The sequence below is a fragment of the Grammomys surdaster genome, unplaced genomic scaffold (genome assembly GCF_004785775.1).
Source record: "Grammomys surdaster isolate TR1022 unplaced genomic scaffold, NIH_TR_1.0 125979, whole genome shotgun sequence".
In the NCBI taxonomy this organism is placed as follows: domain Eukaryota; kingdom Metazoa; phylum Chordata; class Mammalia; order Rodentia; family Muridae; genus Grammomys; species Grammomys surdaster.
In genome coordinates this window covers 5,533,396-5,557,245 of record NW_021620795.1, presented here as the reverse complement: position 1 = coordinate 5,557,245, position 23,850 = coordinate 5,533,396, and the positions used below count along the sequence as shown (strand labels likewise).

The window sequence follows — 23,850 nt, the reverse complement described above, 5'->3', positions numbered from 1 at the left end:
AAAAAAAAAAAAAAAAAAAAAAAAGAAAGAAAATTAGCATTGCACTGCAGGAACCTAAACACCCCAAAACAACTTTAACCACTTATTACTCGGTCATGTAATTTCTCCTCCACACCCTCAAATTACAGAATCCTGAAGAAAAAGGAAAACATTGAATTTAGAAGTCGGGGAAATGGTTCAGTGATAGAACTCTTACCTAGCATATGCACATGTATAAAGAGTATATTTTTTATCCCTCTTTTTGTTGTGGCCTTATATTTAAAAGAGATTCTGAATCTGGAGGGTATTTTGTATTTTGAGACAGGATCTTTCTTTTTTTTTTTGGTTTTTCGAGACAGGGTTTCTCTGGAACTCACTCTGTAGACCAGGCTGGCCTCGAACTCAGAAATCCGCCTGCCTTTGCCTGCCAAGTGCTGGGATTAAAGGTGTGCGCCACCACTGCCCGGCTGAGACAGGGTCTTTCTACACTGTGTGGGTTGTCCTGGAACTATGTAGACTGGGTTGGCCTCAAACTCAAAGAGATCCTCCTACACAGTGAGTCTATATCAAAATCTCTTTATAAATTACAGAAGAGGAATAATAACAATTTGCAAGGTTCAATTTCCTCATATTTTATTTCTCCAGATCCCAGTATTTAAACATAAAAAAATACATAATCATAACATAATTGTGACAATTATTACACAGCTCTACTACCAAGCTATTCTTGGATATATAGATCTATCCCAGGCTTGCCTTGAGGTTTCAACAAATCTGGTTCAGCTTCCTGATTGCTGAATGCCCAATAGTTTAAAAAAAAAATGAACTAAAATTTGCATGTGGTACTTCATGCTATAATCCCAGGATGGGGAGGTTGAGGCAGGCAGGAGGATTAGTCTGCATTTAAGGTAATCCCAGGCAACAAAGTATGTTTCCAAACCAGGCAACCAACCAGACAGTATCTCTACCCCTCACCCTCCTCAAAAAAACAAAAACAAACAAACAAACCTCACCCCCCACCATGCTGTGAGTAGAGTAAGCTGTAATACTGGAACTTAGGAGCCGGTGGTAGAGGATCAGAAGTTCAAAGTCACCCTCAGCCACTTACTGAGCTCCGTACCCTTAGATGAGCCGATCCCCAAGGACCTAATCCAATCCAGCCCACTTTAAACAACAAAGGAAAGGACTGGGGACAGTACTCATACTCAGTAGCGCAAATTAATGTGAGTCATAAGGGTCAACATTTAGATAAATTTATTTTGAAAGACAAGGTATTACAGCTATTCTGCAGAAATTACAGGTAAGAAGCCATACTTCTATGTTAAAGAGTAGGAAAAATTAAATCAAATAACAAAAGAAAACACACTGGGGAAAGATTACCAAGAGAACTTAATAAGTAAATTATGAAAGTGGGGTGTATTTTTTATGTGAGTTGTATCTGCAATATACACATGAATTCACGTGGACGCATGTATGTCTCCATGTAGGCACACGTGCATGTCTGTGGAGGCCAGGGGTCGATGTCAGATGTCTTCCTCAGTGACAAAGTCTCTCAATGAACCACACTCATTTATTCAGCTACACTGACTGGCCAACCAGCTCTGGAGATCTGCCTTCCTAGTGCTGGACTGAAACACGAGTACCATCAGCGAGCCCAGCTTTTCATGTGTCGCTAGGGATCCAAACTCGGGCCCTTACGCTTGCACGACAAGTACAGTACTGACTGAACCACTCTGGCCCCTATGAAATGGAATTTAATACTGAGGCCTGGCAGCATGATTTGCTACTCAGCACTAGATGGCAGCATCATTAAATAAAAAGAGTAACTCTTTCTGTAAGGGTGGATTAGGGATTTTTAATCATTTTAGACAATCACACAGCTTTTTGACAATATCCAAATCTCAATGCTTTGTAATTCCTTGGTTTTAGCTGAAAAAAGATGCAATTTTATTTTGTGTTTTTGAGACAGAATCTTGCAATATAGCCTACATAGTCTTCAAACGAGTAGCCTTCCTACTCACTTGCATACTTGTAATTCCAGCACTGGGCTGGTAGGGATGGATGGAGAGTGGGGACTTGGCCAGACTAGCTAGTCATGCAAGCTGCAGGTTAATCAGAAACTTTGCTAAAAAATGAAATGAAATAAAATAAAACGGTAAAGTGTAAGGAATAGCACTTGAGGAGCCCCGCCTGCCACACACACACACGTGTGTGAGTACCTGGATGCACATGTGCACACTTCCCATACTCTGATAAAGCAAACACATTTATAGAGCTGGGCATGGTGGTACATGTAATGGTGGTGATCCCAGTCCTTGGGAAGTAGAGAGAGGATGGTCAGAAGTTCAAGGTTGACTCTAGGTTATACAGGGAGTTTGAGGCCAGCCTGGGTTATTATATGAGACACTGTCTCATAACAAATGAAAAACAAGGGTGGAGTGTAAGGGAGACTTACTGGTATACATTATATACACAATTGTAATATAACAACCTTGTCAACATGTATACTGCATGCTAATAAAGACAAACTTAGATACTCGTAGATACTTAATTCGTAATAGTCGAAAAACTGCATACAACCCAAATGTCCTGTAATAGGGAAATGTTTCGAAATGGTTAGACTCAATTATACAGGTTGAGCATTCCTAATCTAAAAACCCACAACCTAAAATTTTTTACAGACTCACCACCTTTGTGCTGCCCTCTGTAAGCACAGCGACTTCCCCGGCACACCCACTTCTCCTACCACCATCTGCATTTCTCTCCTTTTCCTTTTTGTTTTTGTTGTATTTTTGGCTTTTTGAGACAAGGTCTCTCTCTCTCTAGTGCTGGCTGTCCTGGAACTTGATGTGTAGACCAGGTGACCCCAGCTCACAGAGATCTGCCTGAGTTCTTAAAGTTATGCACCACCACAGCCAGCTCGGCCGCCCTCCTTGAGCCCCTGCCAAACACTGATCTCTACAGATCTTTCCAAATCAAGAATGTGAGTGTTAAGCAAATAGAATCACAGTATGTAGTCTTTTGAGTCTTTCTCACTTAGCTTAAGTGCCAGAGACTTGTTGAAGCTGCTATATGTGTCAAGTTTGTTTCCCTCCCTCTCCTCCTCAGAGGGTTTGAACCTGTGCATGCTGGACAAGCAGCACCCCAGCCTGGGTTTGTTATTAATGCTAAGTAGTATTAGATTATAGAACAGTTCATATTGAATATCCCAGGCCTGAAATACTTGAGACTAGAAGCATTTTAAATTTGAGGATTTCCTAGGGTTTTAGAAATATATTTAAAATATGTATTTTAGAATATCTATACATATATTGAGATATCTTAGAGTGGGCCCCAGATCTAAACCAGAAATTCACTTGTGTTTCTTTTTCTTTTGCTTCACAGTGGTTTAATATGAACAGAGTTGAATATGACATTGTCTGATAGAAGAATGAACAATTTGCTGGATAAAAGCCCCAAGTCAGGATATATACACAGAAGAAATGGGACCTCACAGTCTCAGTACTTGTGCACAATGAAAGAAAAAAAAATCTTAAAAAGAAATCTGTAACAGAGGATACACATCAAAAGGCAGCAAGGACACCGATACTGGCGAGGTGGGAAAGGGGCTACTCAGCTACCAGCATGAGCTCAGCAGCTAGAGAGCTAATCTACCTCAAGGATCTTCAACACTGAGATGGGCCCCAAGTCCCCTGTCAAAATCTAATCCTGATCTCTCTGACCAGGGTCACACCAGATTCAGCCATCCTTTCCCCAAGGACCCACAGAGAAAACACAAATCCTTCCATGACAGGGAGTCTAAGCCAAGAGTCCCAACTTGCACCTGGCACCAGTGTTAACTTGTTCTCATCCCACCACTTGGACAGACAGCAGGTCATAGCAAACAAACCACCACCTCCCAAACAACAGCATAGGACACTTGCCAGCCTAAAGAAGCTGCCTTAGCCTCTAAGATTTGGGAAACCTACACCTAGCTGCTAGCTTATTTCAATTTCTGGGGACAACACTAGAGTTCCACGGGAAACAAGTACAGGTAGTTCAGTAACCCTGTGACCAAGCTGGGGAAGGCATGCAGCAGACAACTCTTGCTTCTGAGCCCCATTCAACAGCTCAAAAGTGCTTACGAGAAATGAGAAAGTGTGGTGTGTGTGCTTCTGCCCTTGACATAAGCAGCACTAAATGACATGGGCAGCACTAAATGACATGGGAAAAGGAGGAATGGAAGAAGGAAAGTGATGTTGCTCTTCCTTACTACCAAGAGGACCTAAAACACAATCCCCTCCCACCATTCAGAAAGTCACCTGGCAGTGGTAAGTTGCTCTTATCCCTCAAAACTCACAAAGCTAACCCACAAAGAAACAGGGCTTGAGGAAGGAGAACTGCTGGCCCATACTGACTCATTAGATAGTGAGCAAAATATAGACAGCCAGAGTAGGGAGCCGTAAAGGGATAGGGGCTAGGCAATAGGAGCACCTACTACCCCATGGCTTTCTGACTTTGCAGTAACCATGGAGACGGGCCCAGAAACCCCATATATCCTGCTCCACATATCAGACTGCTCAAACTCTAGGATTGCTGCCATGAAAAGCAACAAGGGAGAGGAAAAACAAACAAACAAAACTGCTGAGAAAACAGGGAGTAGGCCTAGAAAAAGTAAGCTTTGGGTTTCTACCATTTTCCTCAAAAAGAAAAATTTTCATGCAGGTAGGAAAAGCAGGGATTCTCCCTATTCAGGGTTCCTGGTTAAACCTAAGGATAAGAAAAAGGCCCTAGACTTGCAGCGTCAGTAATATATCCCAGTGCCTCACCAGCACAACCCCCCTCCCCCCAAGTTAGCCTTCTGGTATGGTTAAAATGCCCAAGAAATTGCCTTCCAGTCCAATCCCTCCCCCAGCCCCAAGCAAAGTGCATCTGCCTGTGGTTTCCCACCTCTCTTCAGAGAAGAGACACTAGCAGAGCACCCACACGGTGTAGCCTGGTACCAAAGGGTACAATGCAAAACGGTCTAGCTAGGGGATGGGTAGCCAACTTCAGATCAAAAAGAGAGAGAGGCTTAGTGTAAAAACCAATCTCATTTCAGCAGGAAAAGTAGAGGGCAAGTGGTGAGAGGGCCTCCTATTGGCGCACCTTCCCAGGGATGTAGTTCCTATCAGCTGCCTCCTCCTGCAGAACATGTGTAGACAGCGTTCACTCTGAGCCAGTGGGTGCCCAGCAATTTTGTTAATAAACTGCTCAAGGCCTTGCCTCCTCTCTTCAATGAAAGATTCCTCAAAGATCCCTTCCTCTCCTCGGAAAGGGAGCTGCTGCTTGAAGGCTTTTCCAGGCAGTGGTGGTACTATGATCGTACTATCTTGCTTCCAGCTCATTTTTCAGCCACTCAAAATCACTATAGCGTCGCCATATACAGGATTCTTTCAGCTTGAAGATGGGTAGGTTTGTCTGCCTGTGAACCTCATAGGTGGTGAAGCGCACTCAGCCCACGCCCACCATCTGTAGATTAAAGATGTCTATCTTCAGGAAGTTACTAGGCTGCCCATAAGGGTCAGTTAGGTCTTGGGGCAACGAGTTACGGTGCCAAGCCACTGCCGTGTCCGACATCTTTCCGAAGAGACCAGCGAAGGGGGTGGGGGACAGAGGCCTGAGGCAAGAGAGCATATGGCTCCTCCCACTTGCAAAATCTCACTTATGTTTCATATAGATGTGGCTTGATGGTAAAATTACAAAACATTTTTCCGTGTGCTTCTGTTTTAACTTTGACCTCCGACATGATGTGCATTTTCATCTGTGGCCTCACATTGGGATTGAAAAGATTTTGAGGTTGGGAGCATTTTGGGTTCTGGGTTTTTAGATTAGGAACGCTCAACCTGTATAATTGAGTCTAACCATTTCGAAACATTTCCCTATTATAGGACATTTGGGTTGTATGCAGTTTTTCAACTATTACGAATTAAGTATCTATGAGTATCTAAGTTTGTCTTTATTAGCATGCAGTATACATGTTGACAAGGTTGTTATATTACAATTGTGTATATATTGTATACCAGTAAGTCTCCCTTACACTCCACCCTTGTTTTTCATTTGTTATGAGACAGTGTCTCATATAATAACCCAGGCTGGCCTCAAACTCCCTGTATAACCTAGAGTCAACCTTGAACTTCTAACCATCCTCTCTCTACTTCCCAAGGACTGGGATTACAGGCATGTACCATCCACAGGACAGGACTACAGATGGAGTGTACACACACGCACGCACGCACGCACGCACGAGTACAACTGAGAACTATGAGCATGATTGCTCTTGTCAATATCCTGGATATGACAGAATGTCACACTTTACAAGATGTTCTCAATCGGAAACATGGGAGGAGTGCATGGAATCTTTCTGTATTATGTGCATATGTATATTATTATGGGATAAAATCTCCTTTTGTTATCCAAAGTGGCCTGGAAAAAGTTATACAACACACTGGCCTCAAACAGGCCAGCAGATGACTGTCCTGCCCCAGTCTCTGAGGTGCTGGGATTACAGGTGTGCATTACCACACCTGGCTCCTTCTGTACTACTTACCACTCTACACAAATATAATCAACAGAAGTTTAATGCATCTGGTGTCTTATCAGACCACCAATTATAAAGAGAATGAATCAATTCAATAAATATTTAAAGGTGCTAAAGACACAGCATTGATTGATACAAAGTGAGTTCTGGGGCAGCCAGGACTACGCAGAGAAACCCTGTCTCAAAAAACACCAAGACACAGCCTTGAACAGGAAGAGAAAACTGCTAGTCTTGGGAGGGTGTGGTGCTGCACTCCTTTTATCCCAGCACTAAGGAGTAGGGACCAGCCTGGTCTATACAAGCTAGTTTCAGTACAGCAAGGACTACGTAGTGAGACCCTGTCTCAAAAACAAAAACAAAAAAAGAAAAACAAACAAACAACAACAAAAGCCCAAGCAAACGAACTGCAGGTCCCTTTAGCTTGCAAAAGCGGATAAAACCATACCATACCACGTTAGCTAACAAAAGTCAGTAAGAAAGTAAAGAAAGTGGAGGATGGAAGGCAGAGCGGTGACAGAAAGCCCTAAGAAGCCATCAGAGACCAGAAGAAAACAGACAGTCATAGGAGAAAAGTACTCAGAGCCAAGGAAAAACACTAGGTCACAGTCCTGGTTGAGCAGATGTTAGGAGTTGATGGCTCAGGGAGAGGGGCAGGCCAGAAACAGGGGACAGTCTTGTGGATCATTCCTGTGAGGGACAGGACACCACAGGAGGGCTGTAAAAGTAGAGGGTGAAAGTTATGTTTGCTAGGGTCATTCTGCTGGCCTGGGTGAGCACAGAGAAGGCAGTATCAAGAGCAAAAGCTAGGGGACCAGAAAGTAGGCTGCAGCATAGTTCACACGAGAGCCTCATGAGCCTGGGAAATGAGCTGGGCCTATGTCATTATGATGTCACACATATGATCTGACAGACAGACAAGTGATAAACCAGGCTTGCAAGGCGGTTCAAATCCTTAAGAAATGGTGTTGTTCTGCTATTTTGACAAAGCTAAGGCTTTAACTGTACAAACCTTATCTTGTGACCCAGAGGGTGTCTCTTCTAGAGTCTCGGTGCTTCCCAGATTGGAGAGCTGAGTGCTTGGCTGTAGCCCAGGACTGGAGATATTTGAGCCGCCCATCTGATTCTTGGAAAAGAATTAAAAGAAAAAAAATCTATCATCTGAAAAAAGACTGCTGTCTAAAATCTGGTTCACATTCGAAGCTATCGAAAATACTTTAATTAAAAAAATATACAAAAAAATTTCTTAAAAATTTTTCTATTAATTTTCATCTTAACTTCTATAATAAAATTGCTATAAAGTAGAAAATCTATATCTATACATGGTAGCTCCAACTGTTATTGCTTTAATCACTCATTTTAAGGGAAGATATCATTAGTCTACCAGATTTTCCCATGATTTAAGTTACACAGGATATCTTTAACTGTTGGGAGAGGCAGTTCTACCTGTACTACACCCACCTCAACAGCCGAGGTGCCAAGCGCAGCCACACTGCAAAAGTGTGTTGGCTCTCTATGGTCATGACCTCTGAGCATACCAATAAACCAGTGGTTTGTTCTGTCATGGATTTGTCTTTTCAAAAATGCTAAAGTGGAATGGACTATACCCATGGTAATGGCTTCTGTCACTTGGCATAAAGCCTCGAAGATTCATGTAATCTATAGTAATGTAATCAATAGCCTATTCCTTTTTAATTATGGCATATATAACATTTATATTGTTTTCATTTTTAAAGATTCTATTTTATGTGTACGAGTGTTTTGCCTGCATGTATGTATGTGTATCATGTGTGTGCCTGGTCCCTGAGAAGGTGAGAATAGGGAACTGGATCTCCCTGAGCTGGAGATGTTGTGAGCATGGGTACTGGGAACTGAACAAAATCTTCTGGAACAACAGTGGAGCTCTTAACCACTGACCATCTCTCTAGCACATCTTCATTCTTAAACTATTTGTCTATGTGCAGTAATTTTATGTGTATGCATGGGTGAGCATGTGTGTGGAAGGAAGCCAGCGTCTTGCAATGAACCCGGGCTCACTGTTTTAGCTAAATAGGCTGCCCATCAAACCCTTTATCCTTCTGTTCTCCGCTCTCCATCCTTTCTGCTAGGGGTACAGGCTGACACAGCCATGCTTGTACATGGGTGATGGGACTCAAACTCTGGTCCTTATACTTGTACAGCAAGCTCTTTTACAAACTGAGTCATCTCCTCAGCCCCTATATTCAGTGTTTGATTATAAACATAGCTTCGATAACTTTTGTAGAGACAAAGTTTCATTTCACTAGAGTAGAAACCTAGGAAAGATAAATCAGGGTACAGTGGTAAATATATTTTTCTTCTAAAAGTTTTTTTTTGTTTTGCTTTTTTTGAGACAGTCTTGCTATGTATTCCAGGCTGACTTTGGATTTATGATCTTCTTGCCTCAGTCTCCCAAGTCCTACGATTACAGGTATGACAATCACATCTGACACAGTTGTACTTTTTTTTTTTTTTTGGTGCACGCAGATGTTGGGTTCTGTGCGCAAATATGTGCATGGGAAGGCCAGCGATTGATGTAGGATGCCCTCAATCACTCTTTGAGGCAGGGCGTCTCACTGAACCTGGAGCTCATGGATTCCGCTATACTGGCTGTCCACCAAGTCCCAGAGATCCTCTAGTCTCTGCTTCCCCAGCACTGACCTGAACCCAAAACCATGGTATTGCGAGTCAAGCTTGGACTTATGCTTATACAAGAAGCACTTTACTGACTGAGCCATCTCTCCAGTACTTGGCTAAATAGTCTAATGTTTATATTTAGATTTATGAGCCAGTTTGAGCTGAATTTGCATAAGATGCTACAGTTTGCTTAAGGTTCACTTTGTGTGTATATGTATACACACGGACATCCAATCATTTCAAGACCATTTAAATTCAAACTTGCTCAAAGTGATACTGCAAGTGAAAATAGTTTTAATAACAAAAAGGATCCTTGGCTGGGTATCTGGTAGAGCTTGTCGAGCATGCTCAATGTACTGGGTTCAAACCCCAGTACTGCAAAATAGACAACCAACCAATGTAACATACACAAGAATCCTTATACGATCACTGGATAGACACACAATTATGAAAACCCAAGTTCCAGTTGAAGTATTTGTTGCAGATTTTATAAGTACTGTTTACTGAAACAATAAAAATGAACAAGAACAAAACAAGAAACTTCTCCAATCTTCAATGCAGAGAAAGAACAATTTCAACAAGGAAAATAAAAGTAATTTTTAGAATTTCATTTTAAAATTTTTTTTTAATTAATTATTCCATACGTTTACATCTCAAATGATATCCCACTTCCCAGTTACCCCTCCATAAGCACTCCATCCCACAACCTCCCTCAAAAGTAATTTCCTTAGTATTGTACTGTCCAGAAACATGTTCAACACAGGAACAGGGACTCGAATATTAAATGAGTGGATAGAGTACTGTACTTTTCCTAGTTAAATGATAATTCTCATACTATTTTAGAACGTCAAATTTTGTTTTGTTTTAAAGGACATGATCCCTTCAGACTGGCGAATTCATTATGTAGCTAAAGTTCTTTGAACAGGGTCATCATCAGTCACGATGGAGCCTGCTACAGGGAATGATTGGCACTGGATATTAGAGAAACGCAACACTGTTCCTAAGAAGCTCTTAAAGCAGAAGGTACAATGCTCAGAAATATTAAAAACTGGGAGTTTCCCTAAGGGAGGGAAAGTCCAGATACGTCATTCTTCAGATCAGGCTAGAGGACCTGGACTCAGTAGGTCACCTGGTGCACAGGCTGAGGCTGTACTCCAATAACCCTTTCACTTGGGGACAGGCAAAGACAGGTCTCAGTTGTATTATGGCCCAAGTGGCTCTTGAATTACTGGACCCTGCAATCTTTAAACAGAACTTGTAAGATGAGCTTACTAACAGTTCAGAAGCATTTCGGGGAGTTTTGGTACCCATATAGGGCCTTTGTTGAAGGTTTATCTTCTGTGTGTTAATGATGGCAGTCAGCCCTAAGATTAGGATATATATATATATATATATATGTATATATATATATATATATATAAAATCACATACACATCTGGAGTGTAATTTTTATAAAATTTGTTTAAAATCTTTAAGGAGGCTTAATCCCCAGTATTATATAAACTGGGTATGTTGGTACATCCCTATAATTACAGCACTTGGGAACTGGAAGCAAAGTTCAAGGCCATCCTTGGCTATGTAATGTGTCTGGAGGGTAGCCTAAGTAAAACTCTTTCATCTACTAATCCCATGAAGTAATTAATCTTAGGAGAAGATTAGTATGATATATGGTGATTTAGCTCCAGGACTGGAGTGCTGAGATCCTAAGAAAAAGAATTAAGAGAAATCTAGGGTATTATTTATGTAACTGGGCAGGTGACTTTGAGGCCATCCTGGTTCACAAAGTGAAATCCTGTCTCTGTTTTATCAACTGAAATCTCACAAACACTTCCTGTAAGATGAACAGTTATTGCTGATATAAATGCAGATCTGTAGTAAAGAACACAACACAAACGGACAGCTAATAAAATTAACACACATAAACAACCATACACATTTGGAGAGAGTTTTGGAAGGATACATAATGAAGCATCATCAACAATTATTTTTAGCTGGCAGAATTACTGTATTTTCTTCCCTTTGTTTACTAATCACTGAACATAAAAATTTCTATAGTATTATACACTGCTTGCCAAAGTAAAATAATGATATTCCTACATTTTGAAGAACAATTAAAAATACTGTTCAAAATCCAGGAGTTTGTTTTCTGGCTAAAAACCATGAGAACTGGGCTAGCTGTAAAGGTTTGTGATTTTGGCTATCTTTCATTATGTGAAATATAAAAGTTAGTAAAAAGGAAAATGCTTACAGAGTTTTAAGTTTCAAACAGTCTCTTAGAAATATACAAAATGCTGGACTTGTACTGGGTGTGGCAGTGAGTGTGCGCCTGTAATTTCAGTAGTCAGGAGGCTGAGCCAGAGGGATCATTTGTTACATGGGTTACAGAGGGAGACTACAAAAAAGAGAGGAGAGGAGAGGAAAGACAGAATGGGGTGAGAAGGGGCGAGGCAGAGAGGGAGGGAGGGATAGAGAGGGGGATGATGACTACTTTAAATAACTGACCGAACAGAGAGGATTTAGAATTAATATTAAATCTGAGGCCTTGCTTATCTTCCCTTCCCTTGGCTGGCAATTTCCCAAGTCTTCCAAAAGGAAACAGAGGGCCTATCTATGCGCTGCCGGGGAGAATCTGGGGAGGTCCAGAGTTACTTCCCATACCAGCTCCACATGGTAAAACAGGCAACAAGGCAGAAAGCAAACTTTTATTTATAAAGAAGTCCTGCTTATAGTTTTTAACGACAAAAAGAAAACCCTATAAATGAAATGTTAAAGATTTAACAAAAAAAAAAAACAAAAAACAAAACCAAAAAAACCCCAACAAAACAAAACAACAACAAAAGACTTAACAAATCTTCAAACATTTCATTTGAATCTAACCTTGGATAACATCTTACATATTTTAGAATGTTCTTTACAATAGAAGATGCTGTTTGTACTAACTGCTTTTTGCAGTAATTGAAAATAGAAATCTTAAGGGATTTTTAGACAGCCCACTAGACACTACAGTTCTAGTGCCTAAGGGTTGATACAGGGGTAGATAATATGCTCACAACAAGGAAAGTGTTAAAAGAAAAAAGAATTTTTCTTTCCTTTTTTGTTTCTTGCCTCTCAGGCAGAGAAACCAAGGCCATTTCTTACAGAACGGGTCCCACTGAGCAGTATCTAGTCCCTGTCTCATGGGTATTCTGATCAAATCACCACTCAGGGTAGTGACCAAGTGAACAAAGAGAGGCAATGAGAAATAGCACAAGGTATTTTTGAGAAGGGATCTATGGAAAATAAATTAGCCTTTAAACCAAACTAAACAACAAAATAAACTCCTCAATTTTTTTTTTTATTTTAAAAATCATGATTATGGATGACTGCTTTCCTCACACTTAGCTTCTTTAAAATATATTTTAGATTTTATGTGCACATTTTGTCTGCATGTACACTGTGTGCGTACCTGGTGACCATGGAGGTCACACGAGGTCATCAGATATTCTGGAACTGATATTAAGGACTGTAGGGAGCCGCGGCGGGTGCTGGCAAAGTCCGCCATCGCTAGGTGGCGCTATCAGCCATAATTCTTCCTAGTAAACAAGTAAATTGCGCATGTGCCATGGTAAAAGCCCGCCAAAGTTAAAGCCCATCCCACGGCGTTTGGCGTGCAACGAGTAAGCAGCCAATCAGAGGTGAATACACCGCTCTAGGGTATATAGCAGTGCTTTCCCAGGTCTTCTTCGTCTTCTTCCACCATTTTGGTTTTTGGGAATAAACGTGTTCTTACGGAAGGATTCTGGTGTGTGTGTGCGTGTGCGTTCTTGCCGGCGAGACAATTACACGCGCGCCGCACAGTTGGTGCCGAGAAACCCGGGAGAATTTACCATCGCCGGCGCTGTTTAAGAAGACCCTCCATGCGTGGAGTGAATCCAGAACCGTAGAACGAGGTAATGTTCTCTGAGAGACAGGTTTCGACTTGATTTAATTCACTTCCCTCCCCAGTTGGCAGGAACTTTAGAGGCTCTCGCTATGGTGCTAACAGCATTAGTTCTCTCCCTTCTGGTTCTCGTGGCGGCTCGGGGAGTGGTAGATGGATTACAGGTCAGCATGTCAGAAACAGAGGAATGGAAGTGCTTAGAAATTCAGAAAGAAAAAGGAAAAAAAGGCATGTCTAAGGAAAAAGGCCCTTCCAAAGACACACAGTCCGAGGAAGTGAAAGATGAGGGGAAAAACACCCTTGGGAGAGACGGAAGGAAAGTAAGCCTCAGAAAGAGATCTCTTTATCCGGTAAAGGAAGTGCTGGGGCTTGATGCCTCTGAGTCGGAGGGGATAACTTCCTCAGAGGACTCAGATGAAGAGATAGATGAGGAGGAAAGATACCATCCAGATAAACAGCCGCCGCGGCGAGATCGAGTGCTGGCGCTTAGTGATGGTTATTTAGAGACTGTGTTTACAAGAAGAGTGTTTCGGGAGAGACAGTCTAGGTGAATGAGGAATTGGCCCAGTGCCGATTTTGCCTAGGAGGTGATAGCGAAACATAGGTCAAGAGAATTCTAAACAGACATTGCCTGCAGCCTAAAAGCCGCTTCAGGTGGAAAGAGCAGGGTTAAAAAGAATTAGAAAGCAGGGTATTAAAGTGTTAAAATAGCTGCCCGCTACATCTCCAATGAACGAGATGAAAAGTTACATTTTAAATATGAGAGAGAGAGAAAGAGTTTTAAAAAATACAGGTGCCCTCTCTCTGAGCTGTGTCAACAAAAAAGAATGAAAAGGCTATTTCAGAGTTCATCTAGAAACAGAGAATTCGGGAGACGTCCTCAAATTCTCTGTAGTTCTTAGAGGTCCTTCTTTGTTATCCAACCTTTGGGAGCTAAAAAACAAGTCTTTTCAGGAATTGAGGTTGGCATAAGCTGCTTTTAAAAGAGACCAGCATTTTGGGTTTTATAAGGAAGCTAAGAGTTGTTTTGTCTTAGAAAAATCTCTGACAAGGTGCTTTTCTCTTGAAATTACAGCTAGAAAGACAAGAAATTTTGTTTGATCTAATAAAATAAAATATGTAGCCACTTCGTTGTTGTTTCTAATTGGTTTTAAAAGTATAAAAATGTTCTACATGTCTTGGTTATAGACTATTGGCTTAACTTATTGGGTGTAATTAAAAATTTACAACTTTGGTAACGAAAAGTGACGTAAAACTAACTCAGTGTTAGAGTCATTCAGAAACCAGGTGTATAAAGAGTAAGATTTTAAAACAGTATCTCTTCAATGAGATTAAAAGCTGCTTCATGCATTTATATGTAAAAATTGACAGCAAAACTTTGTAACATAGGGGTAGTCTACTTGGTGTTGATTTTAGAAAAAGTAGATTGTTTAAATTGGTTTTGCTTTTGCTTCTCAAAATTAATAGTTATACTCTAATGTTACAAAAGAAATTTAAAAATTTAGTTAAACTGCCAGTATTCCATTGGCTACAGTTGGCAGTTGTAATCTTGAGTTTAAAATTTTTTGATTCGCCCATGTGATAGAAAGGGGGGGGACAGCAGGTAGAGTTAAATAAAAATATTTAAAACGGGTTGTGATACAATGCTGGCCTGCTACAGATTAAGAACATTTACATTTAACATACAGACTGGGATCTTAACATGCTTGTAAGACAAGGTCAGTGTGATGTTAATCAGGTTAAACTGCCCACACAGCTCTCAAACCATACAAGCAAAGACAGACTTAGATACTTGTCTTTGCAATGAAATTGCACCCTCATACAATCAGGGTCTGGCCATAGCTTGCACAGAGCCATAGAGATGGGGAGTGTTTTAAATGTGGAAATTTAGATAGTTTTTAAAGTGACTTTCCCAAGAACAGAGGCTTGAACAACAGTCAGGTGACCAAGGTTACCTGACAAACCTGTCCTTGGTGCAAGTAGGATAATCCTTGGGCCAGGCCTCAGGATGTAGGCCAAGATTAAAAACATTTACATTTAAATTAAGGCTATAACAGAGTAGATGAGGCAGGAGCTTGGATTTCAGACATTCCTTTTGTCCTGTCCCGCCTCAAAAAGGGTGTTCTCTAGAATTTGTTTATTGCCTTGCTTGTTCCTTAGGGAGGTGTCAGCCTCAGACTCAAAAGAAGTTCAAAACAGCTTTTGGGCCAGGCCAAAATTGTTGAGTGTGATAGAAGACAAAACGGCTTTGGTTCCTCTGATGTGTATTAGGTCTTATCAGTAACTAAAAACCTAATCTTAAATTAATAATTAAAAGAAAAAGGGTTTTAAAAGATTGATAGATACTGGGGCTATTTAACAATTATTAGAAGACAAGACCTTCAAACCTCCGCCAGCGCCCTACTAAAAGGCGGACTAATGATCCTTAATCAACACCTTGATTTAGTGAGAGAGAGATTAGATATCCTCTTTCAATTAGCCCAATTGAGATGTGAGAGAAAACTGGGTACACTTTACATCACCAGTGTACAGTATAAAAACTTTACTCATGTAACTAATCTGTCCAGAAAATTGTTTCAATATCTTACAGGAAATTGGTCAAAAAAAACTTCAGTGAGACACTCAGAAAATTGAGAGCAGCTGTGGTGAACATCGACTTGACGCGCGTGGATCTGTCCCTGACTGAGGGACTGTCCTCCTGGAATTCTTCAGCTTTCTTCTTTTCTTTTCTTTTTCTTTCCTTTTTTTTTAAGTGGGTGGGAGTAGGCCTGCTTGGTATGTCCTATGTTGCGGATTAGTGTTCATTTTTTGGTTGGCTTGCAAACTCAGAGCTCAACAAAATCTTGACAAGGCTATTATTGGCCAGGCGCTTGTGACCAAAGTACTAGGGGCTTCCCCTGCAGTGTGGCTATCACTGCTTCAAAAATAAGTAGTCTCCCCCTCACGAGTGGTGGTGATAAATGTTAGGCCATCAGCGTTGCACCCCAAAAGATTTGCCCATTACACTGGGTCAGTGAGGAGTCTTGGCCTGGCTGGTCCTTGTCTGTGTAGCTGTGGTACCTGAATTTTGAGGCAAACAGCCCTTGCACCCCTAGGAGATGACTCCATTGCAGAGGGATGGGTGTTTGCATCTCTTTCTGGTCCCCTTAGCCCTTGCACCCAGAGGACTTGTTTCCATTGCACCTGGTAGGGTAAGGGAGACTGTCTTAAACTATTAGTCCTTGATCGCTTATTCCCCCAAGATAGAATTTGCTTGATCGGGCTTGAGTTTGAGTCATAACTGGTACCACGCCAGACAGGCCAAGAACAGCCAGATAGACAACTCCATCTTTTTGTCTCCAGGACAGCTGCCATTGGTCCCAATGATGGGAATTAGGCTGACGCCACATGCCAGATTTACACCATGAAGACAACTGAGGAATTGATGACAAGCCAACCCCATGACGGGATTAGCGAGTGGCAATGACCCGGGCGCGGGTATATCCCTCGTAGCCTAAGACAGGGTGGCTTGCCTTTCCTTGGTGTTAGCCCTATTGGTGCTGGGCATAGAGAAACGTCAGCTAGCCTGGGGACATTGACTGGGACATTGACCAGTGCCTGTTTAACAAAACAAAAGGAGATAGCCAATAGACAGATTCCTGAGCTGCTGTACCCAAAGGCTTCTGGTAAAGACACCCTGTAAAGCCTCAAACATTTCTATACACAGTCCCTGCCCACTAAGGTGTTTGTTCCACGGATAGAAGGTCTGGTAAGTCAATAACGGAGTGGACGGATAAGTCTCAGCCACCTAAGACAGGACAGCCTCGGGTGGGGAGGCTGACCCCGTGACGGGTAAGAGTTTGAGCACCGCCCTCTAAAGAGACTCAGACCCGCCGTGAGACCCCCAAATATGGGAGTTATGTAACCTTCCCAGGGACCTCTACCACCCTCTGTATTAAAACAAAAAGGGGCAGATGTAGGGAGCCGCGGCGGGTGCTGGCAAAGTCCGCCATCGCTAGGTGGCGCTATCAGCCATAATTCTTCCTAGTAAACAAGTAAATTGCGCATGTGCCATGGTAAAAGCCCGCCAAAGTTAAAGCCCATCCCACGGCGTTTGGCGCGCAACGAGTAAGCAGCCAATCAGAGGTGAATACAGCGCTCTAGGGTATATAGCAGTGCTTTCCCAGGTCTTCTTCCACCATTTTGGTTTTTGGGAATAAACGTGTTCTTACGGAAGGATTCTGGTGTGTGTGTGCGTGTGCGTTCTTGCCGGCGAGACAATTACACGCGCGCCGCACAAAGGACGGTTGTGAACCACTAAGTGGGAGCTGGGAATCAAACCTGGGTCCTCTGCAAGACCAACAAGTACTCTTAACTGCTGAGTCATCTTTCCAGCCCTCAATAATGTGTCTGAATATTTTGATTGTATGTAGGTATGTACTTTGTGTGCACTCCTGGTGCTAGAAGAGGGAGGCAAGAAGAGGGAGTTAGAGTTCTTGGAACTGGAGTTACTAACAGTGTAAGTCACCACAGGGGCACTGAAAGTAACCTTGGATCCTTTTTAACTATTTTGAACTGCTGTATTCTCTCACCAGCCAGCAATATTTAGTTTCTATAAATATAGAAACTGTTCCTATTTATCTATGAGACACTGAGGAATTTAGTGCAACTTGAAACCTTTCGTGGGCCCTAAATTATATTTCTCCACTAGAAAGTGAAAATGCTTTTTTAAAATTTTATTTATTTAATGTATGAGTGCTGTGCTGCATATGCATCTGCTTGCCTGAAGAGGGCATCAGATTCCCCTATAGATGGTTGTGAGCCACCATGTGGTTGCTGGGAATTGATCTCAGGACCTTTGGAAGAGCAGCCAGTGCCAGTAACTACTGAGCCAGCTCACCAGCCCTGAGAATACATTTTAAAGAGAAAACTTAGCTCCAGAATACTTTTTGCCAAACTCTGTTCCCTGAATTCTAGGTTCTTGAGATATTAAAGGTAGTATGTGAAGATGCTCCAGTAGTGAACTTGATGCTCTGTGAGTCCACTATGCCCATACACCAGAGGCTCAAGACTGCTGGAGGGGAGGAGGACAGAGAAAGGGGGAGAGGAAAGAAGAAGGGGGAGCAGATATCTTGCAACATTTACTGAATTCTTTTAGCAAATCCGAATACTTTTTCAGAGACTATCAACAGTCTAGAAGCTAGTGGTGACTTTTTTGCCGGGGTTGGGGGGTGGGGGTGGGGGAAAGGCAGTCATATGAAGTCTTTGTGCCTGTCTCCTAGGTGCTGAGGTTACAGGTATCAATCACTATTCCAGTGGAAACAGGCTTTATTTTTTCAAATCTTGATTATTCTATTTCTATTTGTTGTGGTTGTGTATGTGAATATATAACGTGTGGCTTCATACATGCCATGGAAGGGTATGTGGAAGTCTGTCCCGTCCTTCCCCTGTGGGTTCCAGAGACTTGTGTGGTAAATGATTTTTACCCACTGAAACATTTTTATTTCTCTGAGACGGTCCCACTCTGTAGCCCAGGCTGCCCTGGAATCCCCAGCATTCCTGTCCTGGTGTCCTCCGTATGTTGAGATCACAGGCATGACCTATAGTAACGGCCAGCTCAGGATCATGGTTTCCATAGTCCCTTTCTGCACTCTGCTTCTTGAAGACTCAGAGTGCGATGAAGTATCACTAAGGAAGCCTTGGCTCAGCAGGGAGAGGTGAGGAGCTGCTCGACTCTGCTGGACTGACTGCAGCAACAGCAGGAAGGCTGATGCTTCCTCCAGTGAGTGTGGGGTTTGATGGCTTGAGAAATGCCAGCAGTCATGTTTGAGACACTGTCAACAAGTGTTCCTCACTTGCAAAGGTAGTTCTGAGTGTCTGCAATCCCAGTACTCAGGAGACATAGGGCACAGGCAGGAAAATTAGGGGTTCAAGGCCACTGAGGCCCACAAGACCCCCTGTCTACAAACAAACAGCAAGGAAGCAAACAGAGCACTCCATTACCTTAGCAACAAAGAAAAGAAAACAAGTGTCTATTTGGAAGAGTGAACAATTCGCAAATACAAGATGAATAAATTAGCTCATGTTCCACAACTGTCATTTTCATTATTGTTTAGGAGAAAATTTTATCAGTTAACATAAAATCCAATGCAAAACTGAAGAGATGCCGGGCAGTGGTGGCGCACACCTTTAATCCCAGCACTTGGTCTCTAAAAACCAAACCAAACCAAACCAAACCAAAAAAAAAAAAAAAAAAACACTGAAGAGATACCCAGGCATGGTAGCACACGTCTTTAATCCTAGTACTCCAAGGCAGAGGCAGGAGTTGTTCTGTGAGTTCAAGACCAGCCTGATTTACAAAAAAAGGCCAAGCCAGTGAGGACTATACAGTGAGACCCAAGAACAGTGTGTCTCAGAAACCCCAAAACAATCAAGAAACAAAATATTCCCCAAACCATGCTCCCCCAAAACAGCAAAAAGAAAAAGCTCAATTATAGAACACAAATGTGCCATTTACTATTATTGGGTACAATTTTTGTTTGTTTGTTTGTTTTTTGTTTTTTCGAGACAGGGTTTCTCTGTGTAGCCCTGGCTGTCCTGGAACTCACTCTAGACCAGGCTGGCCTTGAATTCAGAAATCTGCCTGCCTCTACTTCCTAAGTGCTGGGATTAAAGGCGCACACCACCACTACCCGGCTATTGGGTACAAATTACCAGACTATTTTTCAAAACCTATATAAACTCTCAAAGCCATGTAGCACTTAAACATGATGGCGGTGATAAAGGGAACTGTGATGATTTCCCTGAAATACTCACTGAGTGCCAACTCCACCCTCCAAGACCATTTTCTCCCACAGTAATTCTATAATGACTATAGGAACAAGACAAGCATTTTCAGCTTTCCTTCCTAACCACGTACTCTGAGGTAGGCATATGAAATCATAGACTGTTCTTTTCTAAACTAGTGACTGCAGCTGGCGCTGGAGCAACTTTCCAGTCTAAGACCCCAGCGGGCCTCCTCCCCTCGCTCAGTGTTCCCTGGTCAGCACCAGACACTTACCCTCTCATACTCATCCTTGGCTCTGCTCAGCATCTCCAGGATATCTATGGGCCGCTGGTCGCTGCAGCCATTGGCCTGGCTGGGACTTTGTTTATCTCGAGCAGCCTGCTGGGAGCGCCGTGTCTCCTCTTCTACCACACTGTAGGAGGAAGACAGGCTTCAGAAAAGCCACTTTACACAACTGGACCCAAGTGCTCTCTTGTCCACTTTCTGAGGATAAAGTAAGAGTGTCACATGACACAGTCCTTGCAATAGATAAAGAGCCTGCCTCTGGATTTCTGAGTTCGAGGCCAGCCTGGTCTACCGAGTGAGTTCCAGGACAGCCAGGGCTACACAGAGAAACCCTGTCTCGAAAAAACCAAAAACCAAAAAAAAAAAAGAGCCTGCCTCAGTTACCTCATTCCAGACACACATAACTTAACCACATCAACATTCTATTCATAACAGCAAAGTCCTTTGCCTTTAGAAATAAAAAACAAAAGCCAAAAAAAAAGAAATAAAAAACAGCATCTTTTTCTGGCGGTAGTAGAAGTAGGTACGTTAAGAAATCCATTTAAGTGTCTCCTTTTCTCCTACAAGTAACTCAAACCCAGTAGAACTAAGTGGAGCCTCGACATCACTAAGACACAGAAGACTGGTGTGACTAGCATTGAAAACGGGTGTTGCTGAATCTCTGTAAGCAGACAAAAGGCTCTGCATTAATGTGACCACACTCAGGGTGGCTAGGGTATGTACTCTACTTTTATTGGCTCTATTTAATTCTTTACTTCAAATTCTACAAGGCAAAGTCTGAAGTTAAGAAAGCCACTGTCGGGTTTGGGGCTCTCTAACTCTTTTTACAGGCATACATTTTAAAATAACATCCTTGCTCCTCACCAGAGAAAAGGTTTGAAGTAATTCAGCAATTTCAGTAAATGTTAGGAACTAAAAGCTGGATGGGAACCACACAGGTATTTTATTTCCTGTGTAGATTTTAATAATGCAGCTAATTTTACAAAATGCATTCAGATTTCAGTCACTTCCTGCCACGGGTGCGAGTCTCATCCGGTAACCGCGTTAACTGAGAAGTGATACACAATGATGACAGGCAGTAACCTAACAATGTAGGAGCACAAGGCTTATTCTGAAAGGACGTGAGCAACATGAGTGACATGAGCAACTTTAATAAGGCGAGGTCACCCAGCATACCGCCAACTTAACCACAACTCACAACCTAACTCAACAACAGCCTGCCTGCCCAAGACTCCTCATCAGTCATCAGTGTGTGTGTCAAAGATGCTCACTGTTTAAACAATATCACTTAAAAAAAAAAAAAGATCGTTCTGTTGGTAAAACACGCGCTTTGCAAACATAAGGACCTGAGTTAGAGTTCTAGAACTTATATAAAAAAGATATGAGCTGGCTCAATTGATAAAATGCTTGCTGTGATCTGCAGACTGAGTTCCTGGACAGTCAGGACTACATAGAGAAACACTTACGTTTTCCCTCTGCACACCCCACATACTTGTGCACACACACAGACACACAACGAAAGAGTGCTCACCGGGGGAGAGGGGAGAAAACAAAAGAAGCCAGGACCACCAGCACTGGGATGTGCTCATCCAGAACGGGCAGGGCCCCATTAATCATTAATTAAGAAAATGCCCTACAGGCTTATGGAGGAAACGTTTCAATTAAGGCTTCCTCTTCTCTGAGGACTCTAGCTTGTGTTAGGTTGTTGTGTTGTTGATAGTAAACAACAAACAAAAGCCCCCAACAAAAAACCCAACCCAACCCAACCCAACCCAACCCAACCCAACCCAACCCAACCCAACCCAACCAAGATGTTACTCCAGCACCATGTCTGTCTGCCACCATGCTCCCAACCCAGGCAGTCCTGGGCTCAGCATTAGAAGCTGTGAGCCTCAATAAACTCTTCCTTATGTAAATTGCCCTCCTCATGGTCTCTTCAAAACAACTGAAGAGGAACTAAGGCTTCTCAAAGCCCAAAACATGCACATCAGACAGTAAGAAAAGGGATTAAAAAAACAAAAAACAAAACACTGGGTGGTGGTCGCAAACGCCTTTAATCCCAGCACTTGGGAGGCAGAGACAGGTGGATTTCTGAGTTTGAGGCCAGCCTGGTCTACAGAGTGAGCTCCAGGACAGCCAGAACTACACCAGAAACCCTGTTTCGAAAAACTAAAAAAAAAAAGGATAAGACCAGCTTTCACAAGCTCTCCAAAGCTTATACAGCCATTTCCGAGCAAACATTCTAAGTTTTAATGTTAGGTTTAGAATCCTGTCATTGACCAAAGAGCATGCACATTTTAGATCTAGTAAATTTAGGCAATTTCCTACATGGCTTCTCAGCTTTGAGCTGAAGAATTTTTATTATACAGTGGCTATCAAAGGAGTTATGAGAATAACTATATAAAAAAGAATGAGGGCTGACCGACAGACATGCTTTATCTATTGTAGTTGTCGGAACATGCCAAGCAGTACGTTACTCCTGATCTTCACAAACTCACTTGTTTAAATGTGTAAGATGGCAAAGTTTTAGCAGCATTTTTAGTGAGATGATACTGTGAGTTACATAGAGTATGCAGGGAGATATATAATAATGAAAGATTTTTTTCCTCCTTCTTTTTCTTCAATCTTTGGTGACCAGGGTCATTCATCCCAAAGTTTGTGGCGGCATTTGTGAGGCATTCTCTTCAGATATAAAAGGTCATTATCAACTGCGCACACTTTAACGACACAAGGTCTTCTCCCACTCCCTTTTTATGTAGCTGGAATGTGCCTTGTCATCCAGGCTGATCTTAAACTCACAATCCTCTCACCTCAGTACTTGAGCACTGGGATTAGAGACATCCAGAACCACTGTTAGTGATTTCCTTCACTTCTCACTTCTATTTCCATACCTATTGTAGGGATTAGCACAGCTGTTCAGACGGGCTTTCAGTCTTCAGTGCCAATAACCACTGAAGGTTATTATCTGCAGTGCCACCAAGGCCCCCAGAAAACACTTCAAGATGATTTTCCCTCAGTAGTTGTCGGGGCTCACACAGACATATTCTCTCATTCAGGCCTACATGCTCTAATGTGGCAGAAGAACATCAATCTATTGAAACATTCCAAAGTTTTCCTCCTTTAGTTGTCTTCTAAGCTCCTCCCATTTTCAAAACAAAACAGAACAAAAAAAGCAAGTATCAAATAAATGCCTTGGTTGAGGTCATGAGGCAGGTGCCCCAGGAAGGCACTGATGGCTCTCTCTGCGAGATAGACTCTCAGAGACAGCATGTTTGTTCTCTCATGTGATGTGCTCCACTCCATAATACACCAAGGTCCTTTGTAGATATCAGCCCATGTTCCTGAACTTCTAGCTATACCACACCTACAACCATGAGCAGCATAAATCTTTATCTTCATAAATTAAATGAACACCACTGTTGAGAAGTAGTGTAACTTTACAGACAAAATGTTTTAAAAGGAAGTGTGCTTCTACAAAGCCAACACTCTCTCTAGAAACTGTCACCTTACAGGCAGCAAAGTCCTGAAGGTGCAGCTTGTGGTAAACACACCTGGTCTGCCTTGCACAGCCAAAGCAGATGACAGAACAGCAAGAAGATTAACATTCAATCAGGACACACCAGTAGACCTGGGTTATAATTTGGCCTTTGTATGGCATACCTAGAATTGAGGCTACTGATTAAACTATTA

The 23,850-nt window shown here is 42.2% G+C and overlaps 1 protein-coding gene and 1 pseudogene across 2 annotated transcripts in view; both read right to left on the bottom strand.

Moving 5' to 3' along the window:
- The window catches only part of Dcp1a (decapping mRNA 1A), a 57,150-nt gene that overhangs the window by 8,987 nt on the left and 24,313 nt on the right, over positions 1–23,850 (bottom strand). For both annotated transcript variants that reach the window (XM_028754105.1, XM_028754106.1), the window contains exons 5-6: positions 20,149–20,287; positions 7,548–7,661 (exon numbers count right to left, since the gene is read on the bottom strand). In XM_028754105.1, coding sequence (XP_028609938.1) covers positions 7,548–7,661; positions 20,149–20,287 — 253 coding nt within the window. The remainder of the gene's footprint in view (positions 1–7,547; positions 7,662–20,148; positions 20,288–23,850) is intronic.
- On the bottom strand, positions 5,095–5,577 carry LOC114609705 (annotated as a pseudogene).